The sequence below is a fragment of the Pygocentrus nattereri genome, chromosome 18 (assembly GCF_015220715.1).
Source record: "Pygocentrus nattereri isolate fPygNat1 chromosome 18, fPygNat1.pri, whole genome shotgun sequence".
Lineage (NCBI taxonomy): Eukaryota > Metazoa > Chordata > Actinopteri > Characiformes > Serrasalmidae > Pygocentrus > Pygocentrus nattereri.
The window spans coordinates 2,118,995-2,128,054 of record NC_051228.1 but is presented as its reverse complement, the minus strand read 5'-3'; the positions used below and the strand labels follow the sequence as shown (position 1 = coordinate 2,128,054).

The following is a 9,060-nucleotide window of genomic DNA, read 5'->3' as shown; positions in this document are numbered from 1 at the left end:
TCTCTCTCTCTCTCTCTCTCTCGCTCTCTCTCTACCGCTCACGTTCTCTCCCTCCTCTGTACACAAGTTCATCTTCTTTTCTCTTTTTTCACTCTTCCATGCTCTTTAACTCCTCCTGACTCCCTTATTTCTCCCCCCAAGCTTGTTTTTCCTCTGCATTCTTCTTTCTCTCTCCCCCCTTCTGCACAGTGACACATTAGCATTAGCATTAAGCTGAGCTTTGGCATGTCTGTCTTCCACAGACGTCTGACGGAAGGCATTTACTCATGCTAACGGGACCTAGCACCCAGGTGATGTTTCTCCAGTGTCCTCCTGGTTCATTACGCTATAAGGGAAATTTCCCCCCGTGTCCTCACAGGACTGTAAAGTTTATATGTTCTAGTCCAGACTCTCGAATGGTGTTGAGAGTGTTCGACTTCCAGGCCAGTGGACCCGTGTTTCTAACACCGAGTTCATTGGTGTTTTGGCATCAGGTTCATTTATGTGTCTGGAAACTAATCCAAGGTGTTTCTAGAATTAAGTCAGGTAATGTTCAGAAAGGTTCTTTGGTTCATGTAGCATTACATGCATTAGTGTTTCTAGAATCAGGTGCATTGGCCTTCTAGAATCAGCTCTGTTGTTTCTAGAATCAAGCCTGTCAGTGTTTTTACATTTTGGTCTATTGGCAAGATAGCATCAGATGCCTTGGTGCCTCTGGCATCAGGTCCATATGCTTGATTCATGTCTCTTTGTGTTTCTAGAATGAGAAATTCTAGAGCCAGACCCTTTTTTAGAATTGGGACTATTTTCATACTAATGTCAGATCCATTGATGTTTCTAGAATAAAGTCAGTTGGCCCTGGTGTTTCTAGGACCAAGTCTATTCAGGACACAGGTCTGTTTCTAGAACTAGGTCTACTGTTGTTTGTAGAATCACATCAGTTGGTGTTCCTAGAAGCATGTCAATTGGTGGTTCTAGATTCAGCTCCAGTGATGTTTCTAGAATCATGTCCACTAGCATTCTAGCAGCATTGGTCTATTGGAATCTATTAGAATCAAGCCTGTCAGTGTTTTTATATTTTGGTCTATTGGTAAGATAGCATTAGATGCCTAGAATCAGGTCAGTTGGCATTCTTGAACTGGGTCCACTGCTGTTTCTAGAATCACATTCATTGGAGCTTCTAGATTTGTGTTCATTGGCATTGTAGCGTTAGGTTCACTAGTGCTTTCGAAGTTGATGCTCAACCATCAGATGCATTAATACTTCTAGAATCAGGTCCATCAGCATTCCAGCAGCATTGTTCCATTGGTGTTCCACAGTCCATAGAATGTTTATGTCAGTTATTGGTGTTTCAAGACTGATGTTCTTTGGCTATCTTGCATCAAGTGCATCAGTGGTTCTAGAATCAGGTCAATTGGCATTTTAGGACTGGGTTCGCTGGTGTTTCTAGAATCACATTCATTGGTGCTTCTAGATTTTTACGTTCATAGGCATTCTAGCATTAGGTCCACTGGTGTTTCCAGAATTGATGTTCAGCCATCAGTGCTTTTAGAATGAAGTGCTTTGGTGATCAAGCGAGGGTTTCTAGAAGCAGGTCCATTGCTGTTTCTAGAAATGACTCCACTGATGTTCCACCATCTGGAGCCCAGGATGTGCCGAGCTCAAAGGACCTGAAAGATTAAAGTGCCGGAGATGCCCTCCTGCTGGCCTCACTCTCAGTCTCGTGCTCCACTGCGTCATTTTATCCTTTCTTCTGAGTCCACTTCCTCCGTGACAGGAAATGGACCCCCCCCAGCAGCTTCCGCCTCTCTCCGGTCACTTCCTGTTTGTCTGCCAAGCGTGGACTTCCCTGAATGAAAAGAGGGAGTCGTGATACAAGCTGAGAGGAATTCTAGAAATGCACGTGTTTGGACAAAGGTTCATTTAAGGTGATGTTTTCAGCACCGAGACAGCAAAGTGTGGCCTTAATGGGCCTAATGGGAAGCAGCTACAGTCGGACAAAGCTGAGTCCTGATTCAAAGAGAAGTCCAGGAATTTTGTGTCTTTTGAAACGTTTGGAGTTTGAGAGACATGCTCAGAACTTCGTCCTCGCTGAACTTGGTGGGGCGACGCTCTCGTCCATGCGGAATCCTGTGGTTTGGTTCACTGCCGGAGGGCAGTGGTAGTTACATTCACATGCTTGTTCAAGGAAATCCCCTTCTCGCTGTTTTTCTGGCCTTTTTATCTGTTGTCTTGCTTTGTTGTCTATCTTTGTGACTCCATTACGCCGGTAAGGTGACACTCGTGGGTATCATCTTTTCCTGAACGTTGATCTAGGAACAGTCTTCTCTGCATGCGTGGACTCCTGGTGAATGTTTGTGGAAGAGCTAAACCGATTCAGAAACGGGGCTCACGGTGGGCAGACAGATGGGTCAGATGGTTCCTCAGCTGACTGAAGATCTCTCCTTGTTGTCATCATTGTTGCTATGGGATATTAACCCCCCCCCCCGCCTTGCCCTCGTGCCGATGTAACAGATATAGGGGATTCCTGTGGTTGTCATGTCAGGCTTTGTTGTGTTGTAAACAATTGTGTCTTTCCAACTCCAGCTGGTTTCTCATGAGATGTTTTTGTCTTGTGATCATTATCACAAAGCTAACATCATGTTCCTCTCTTCTCTCGTACTTGACCATCGAATGGAAACGTTTGGTTGGTGCAACGTAAAATGGCAACATTAGGAATGTTTTGGAATAAATAGCCTGATAAAGATTCGCAGAGAACCACCTGAAAGTTTCTGCTGACACAAGTATTTCCACTATTTTCCCCAGATGTGGTCAGTCAGACAGAGGCTAATGTTGCTTACAAACACTGGAAGACAATAGTCACCCAATCATTTCTGTACACGACTCAGACAAAATTTCTCTCAGCCTCTTCAAACCTCAGCCAGGTCTTCATTAAGGTGGTTTAAGGCTCAGTATGAAGAACAAAGAAATGAAGAAATAAAGAAAACTTCACTGTGTAGCTGAACGCAGTGGTCGGCCACTTCAGACAATGGGTGCTGTGCTGACTCCCCTTCACATTCGCCTCAAACAGGTACATGAATGATAGATACGAATGATGAATATCTGTTCAAGATAAATGTTTCTAAACAGGCACAGCAGGAATTGTGAATGTAATCTAGCATCCATATGCCGGCCTGGCATGAAAACGACATGAAAACAAGTCTTCTGCATCCTGCAGCGTGTCTGTGTTCGGCTACACGAGGACGTTTCGTTCATTTTTATAGCTCAGAGTCACCCTGAGCACCTTAAAGAAGGCCTAGATGCCGTTCGAGAGACGTTTTGAGGACGTATTTACAGAAAAGATTTGGGTGACTATTGACTTCCACTGTTGGCTGCCACATTAGCCACCACTGCATCACCAGACATGTCTTAGCTGATGAACTACATCTGGTGTGAGTGTAAAATTGTTGCCAAACCACTTCTTCACCCATCAGCCAAGACGGATTTGTTGTCTAAGGTTTGCTCCTTTAGTTTTAACACTGGAGCTGCGATGCTAATGTAGCTAAGAAGTCATGGAAGCTTCTATCTCACAAAATAGCACCGCACAGTCGCCTCACACTGGGTGGAGATGTTCCGTATCTTTAATAGACTCGATTATGTGGTTTCTGACACAGTAAAACGGGCTGTAATCCGTAAACATGGACTAAAGTGGCAGATTTCGGGCTTCCGGAACCGTTTTTAGCTTCGTGCTAATGCATTTTCGTCCATGTTTATAGATAACAGGGAGTCACAGTGTCAGAAACCACATAATCGAGTGTATTTATATGGTCATATTTTTAGTGTTGTGAGAGATGATCCATTTTTTATAGGTTTTTAGAGAATTTGTGTAGTAATGTTTTACTATTCATCACATTTGACAGCACTTGTAAGTGAAAAGCTCCATTCTTTTCTTCCCTGCCTCATTTTCAGTGGTGTGCGAGTGTGTATCTGGGTGTGAGTGGAAAAATTGGGCCAGACAAAATATCATTAGTGCAGGATGTGTGTGTATACATAGAGCTGTGTGTGTGTGTGTGTGTGTGTGTGTGTGTGTGTGTGAGAAGGATGTGTGTGTGTAAATAGAGCTGTGTGTGTGAAGGATGTGTGTGTGTGTGTGTGTGTGTGTATACACAGTGTCTGCTCTGTTTATTTGGATTGTGCCAACTGCGTCCAGCTTGCGTTAAAAACCTGACAAATGACTTTTCCCTTCATAACCAACTTTCCCAACTTCTGCTGTAGAGTTGAGAGGGAATTCTGCTCTTTGTTCACCTACAGAGAACTCAAATATTATAACAAATTAACATATTTGGAGGAACATAAATGATCAAATGTGACTTATGCAGTATTATTTACATATAAAGTGCAAGAAAGTAACTGATGATTGACAGGCACAGAATGAACTGAAGACAGTACAGTGGTAAAAGTATAGGTGTTGCAAATATATATATATTGTGTTGTAGTCATGGCGACCCCTGGTTCCTATCACCACCACTGTAAAGACATCTGAACCATTTCACGCCGTACCGTACCTGAATAACGGTCAAAGTTTTAAGTGAAACGTCATTTGACCGAGGGCGCCCAAACTTTTGCACACAACTACATGTATATGCATGTGTGGATTTTGGAGTTGCAGTCTGTTTTAGGCCTGTGCCGGCAACAGAGTCCTCTTACTCAAGTAACTGTGTGGAAAATAATCATGGTAATCGGCTAAACCGGGGACTTCTTTCTTGAAAGCGCAGTTGGTTGTAGTTTGTCATCAATAATTTGGCCACAGAACTGTAATTAATCTAGTAATAAAGAGAAATGAGGCTGTATTAAAATGTACACTGTAGCATACAGGCGGCTTTATCTACAGGAAGCACTGAGCGTGTTCAACTAGTGCAGCTCAACAGTTCGTAGGACCTTCCTTTATTCCAGAGTAGCAGCGCCCAGTAAGCATGAGCCCATTAACGTTAAACCTCGATGAGAATCCGTTAGACGCATTACTAAAACCTGCGCTACCTTGCTGTCTCCACAGAACTCCATCCGCCATAACCTGTCTCTGCATAGCCGGTTTGTGCGTGTTCAGAATGAGGGAACCGGCAAGAGTTCGTGGTGGATGCTGAACCCTGACGGAGGGAAGAGCGGGAAGTCCCCCCGCCGCAGAGCCACCTCCATGGACAACAACAGCAAATTCGCCAAGAGCCGTGGACGCGCCGCAAAAAAGAAGGTGAGCTGGGCAGAAGACTGATATCAGAGCATCCTCAGCATCACATTGTAACCTTAGAACATCCTCAGCATCACATTGTAACCTTAGAACGTCTTCAGCATCACATTGTAACCTTAGAACATCCTCAGCATCACATTGTAACCTTAGAACGTCTTCAGCATCACATTGTAACCTTAGAACATCCTCAACATCACATTGTAACCTTAGAACGTCTTCAGCATCACATTATAACTTCAGAGCATCTTCAGCATCACATTGTAACCTTAGAACATCCTCAGCATCACATTGTAACCTTAGAACGTCTTCAGCATCACATTGTAACCTTAGAACATCCTCAACATCACATTGTAACCTTAGAACGTCTTCAGCATCACATTGTAACCTTAGAACATCCTCAACATCACATTGTAACCTTAGAACGTCTTCAGCATCACATTATAACTTCAGAGCATCTTCAGCATCACATTGTAACCTTAGAACATCCTCAGCATCACATAATAACCTCAGAAGATCCTCAGCATCACATTGTAACCTTAGAACATCCTCAGCATCACATAATAACCTCAGAACGTCCTCAGCATCACATTGTAACCTTAGAACATCCTCAGCATCACATTGTAACCTTAGAACATCCTCAGCATCACATTGTAACCTCAGAATGTCCTCAGCATCACATTGTAACCTTAGAACATCCTCAGCATCACATTGTAACCTTAGAACATCCTCAGCATCACATTGTAACCTCAGAACATCCTCAGCATCACATTGTAACCTTAGAACATCCTCAGCATCACATTGTAACCTCAGAACGTCCTCAGCATCACATTGTAACCTCAAAACATCCTCAACATTCTCAATATCTCATCAGAACATCCCCCACATCACATCAGACAATTGTCAATATCTCCTCAGAACATCCCTCATGTCTCTTGTTTAGCAGTGTCCTTCATCAGTTGGGAGCTATTAAGCGTTGACAGCTAGAAAGCAACGTAGATAATCAGCCAATAGTTGCATTAAAATTAAAAAGTTGATTTCAGTGATTCATATGGCAATTAATTGTGATCACAACCGTGGCAGGCCTACTAGGGAGCCTATCTGAGATTACTTATCAGCTCAACGTAATTTCAGGGAGGTGATCATGTAGACATGGCTCCATGTTAATTAGTGCACCTCAGGTTCTATTACTTCAAAACTAAAGAAGCATCAAGCATGCCTTGGATGATCGTCTACATTTCCTGTGCAAGGAGATCATTATTTAATTGCACGGCTAATTTGGAAGAATACGAAGATGTGTGTCAAAGATAAATATACCCAAAGGATTAGCGCGTAGCTGTTTTATCCTAACTAAATATTTGCATCACCACCATTTGATGGTTCAGTTACAGTGAGTATAATGCCCTATCCAGGAAACAGCACCTGATCTGTATTATTGCTTTCTCCATGCAGATGTCTCTACAGGCTGGTTTAGACGCTGGCTCTAACAGTCCTGGCTCGCAGTACTCTAAGTGGCTTGGTAGCCCGAACTCCCACAGCAACGATGACTTCGAGGCCTGGACCACCTTCCGGACGCGGGCAAGCTCGGACGCCAGCACGCTCAGTGGCCGGCGGTCACCGTATTTGGCCGAGGAGGATGTTGGCGAGGCTGGAGAAATCCACATGGGCTACCCTGGCACTCCTGGCACCAAACTCGGGGGCACCCTGCCCAGCCTGTCTGAAGTGGCCGGATCACTGGGTCACCATGGGTCGTCCAAAAACGTGATGATGGAGAATCTTTTAGATAACCTCAACCTTCTGTCACCCAAAAATAACAGCCAAGGTGGACAGGACAGCCAGAATGCCTCTGGAAATTCTGGATATTCGCCCTACAGCTCACCCGGACTGGGTGCCCAGCCTCAAAGCCAGCCGGACTTTCGTAAGTGGCCATTGTCCATTCAGACTCTATCAGACAGTAAGCCAAGAGGTTATGGTCCCTTCATGGGACAGTATAACTGCCCCACAGGCCTTTTAAAGGAGCTTTTGACCACTGAGGCTGACCCTAGAGGGGATATACTGCCCCCTATGGAAGCTGTGGGGTCACAAAGTGGGGTACTGCCCCCGTATAATGCCCAGGGGCAGTTAGGGCAGGGGGGCAAATTGACCGGCCCTCACACACATGGCCACCCAAACCCACACCCAAGGCCAATTCACCCTCAGCTGCCCTCCACAATGAACGGTTGTGGCCTTTTGCCCCTAGGCCATCCTGGTCGCCATGGTAACGTGAAGCCATACCCTCACCTGCCCCATGGACAAGCGCCTCACCTGGGTGGAAGAGGAGGGGGCGGAGCCGTGGATGCAGCACCGCCACCGAATTACTGCAATGTCAATGGTAATGGTTACCATAGAAACACCCCGGTCCAGCATCACCACCATCACCACCATCACAGTCACCTGGAGCGGTTGCCTAGCGACCTGGATGACATGTCCATCGAGCGGCTGGAGTGTGACGTGGAGACGGTCCTGCACGACACGCTGATGGATGGCGACGCACTGGACTTCAACTTCGACCCCATGGCCAGTCAGCAGGGGTACGCGCACACGAGTGTCGCGCAGGGGGTCAAGACCACCACACACAGCTGGGTGTCTGGATAAATGCACACATCCATGCATAGACTCTGATTGATAGCCTTCTTTACTCTAAGAGCAAAACGTTGAGCATACACTGTGATGTATGAAGCCTTTTCGAATATCTGATTATACGGTAGTGCTGTACGATATTGATCAAATTCAATATCACAATACTTTCCAAACATATCATGATATCTGATGATATTTAAGTTTGCCTTGATATAGTTCACCATAATCCTCACAAATCTAATTTTTTGCCTAGATCTGTGACTCAGATCGGATACGTATCCAATTCGTGGCCGTGTGGCCTTAATTTGACGCTCAGGTCGGAATTCATGTCCTTTTTTTCCACTGTGCTGTGCCATCATTCAGCGTTACCATGGCAACAGCGCCGAACAGACGTTAAAGCCCGTAAACGGTGGAAAAGCAGCTCATCTCACCTTTTTCTCCTCCGTCTGGCTCTAATAACGAAGCTGAGAGCTGATCAGAGTTAATGATCTTCTCAGCGAAGCTCGTTCTGCTCGTTAGTTTGTGCTGATGATACAGTGATTCAGTCACGTGACGTCACTGAGTAGGAGGAGCTCATGAGGGTCAGGTCAGGAGCCGGTTCATCACATTAATGACAGATTTAAATCACCTAAACAAGTGTGAACCATCGAGTCAAAGAGATCAGATTTAAGCAAAAACTCGGATTTGAACAACGAGGCTTGTAATGTGAATGTAGCTTTGGTCTTTGCCCCCTTTAACTCATTACAGGAACAATTTGGTCGGAAATCAAATGTACATAATTTTCCATTTTCCCCAGATGTAGTTGATCAGTCAAGACACGTTTGGTGTCTCAAGTTTACTTCCTTAGTTTAGAACTGGAGCTACGAGGCTAACGTAGCTAACACTAGAAGTCAGTGGTCACCCAAACCGTTTTTTGGAAGTACATCTCAAACTTCTCTCAACCTTCTTCTCAAACTGCAGTATGCCTGCATCTGAAGTGAAGTTGGATTCTGAGAGGCAGAAACAACACACCTGTTGTCTGAAGTGGCTGCCAACCACGTCCAGCTACACCATGTCCAGGACACACTGTGTCCAAACCACACTGACCAGTCTGCACAACTTTATTGAAGAGCTGCCTGCGGTTTGTATGGATAGAGAGAGGTTTTGTGGATGTGTTTACAGAAAAATTTGGGTGACTATTGACTTCTATTGTTTGTTAGGAATGTTAGCTCCCGTGCTAAACTAAAAAGCAAAATTTGGACACC

General features: G+C 44.9%; 1 protein-coding gene across 1 annotated transcript in view; it reads left to right on the top strand.

Annotated features, from left to right (window-relative positions):
* Window positions 1-8,260, top strand: part of foxo1b (forkhead box O1 b) — a 54,965-nt gene extending 46,705 nt beyond the window's left edge. Inside the window, exons 2-3 of the mRNA XM_017721987.2 lie at window positions 5,012-5,203; window positions 6,650-8,260. Of these exons, the coding sequence (XP_017577476.1) occupies window positions 5,012-5,203; window positions 6,650-7,831 (1,374 nt within the window). The 3' untranslated portion in view covers window positions 7,832-8,260. The remainder of the gene's footprint in view (window positions 1-5,011; window positions 5,204-6,649) is intronic.
* Window positions 8,261-9,060: the final 800 nt, after the last annotated feature.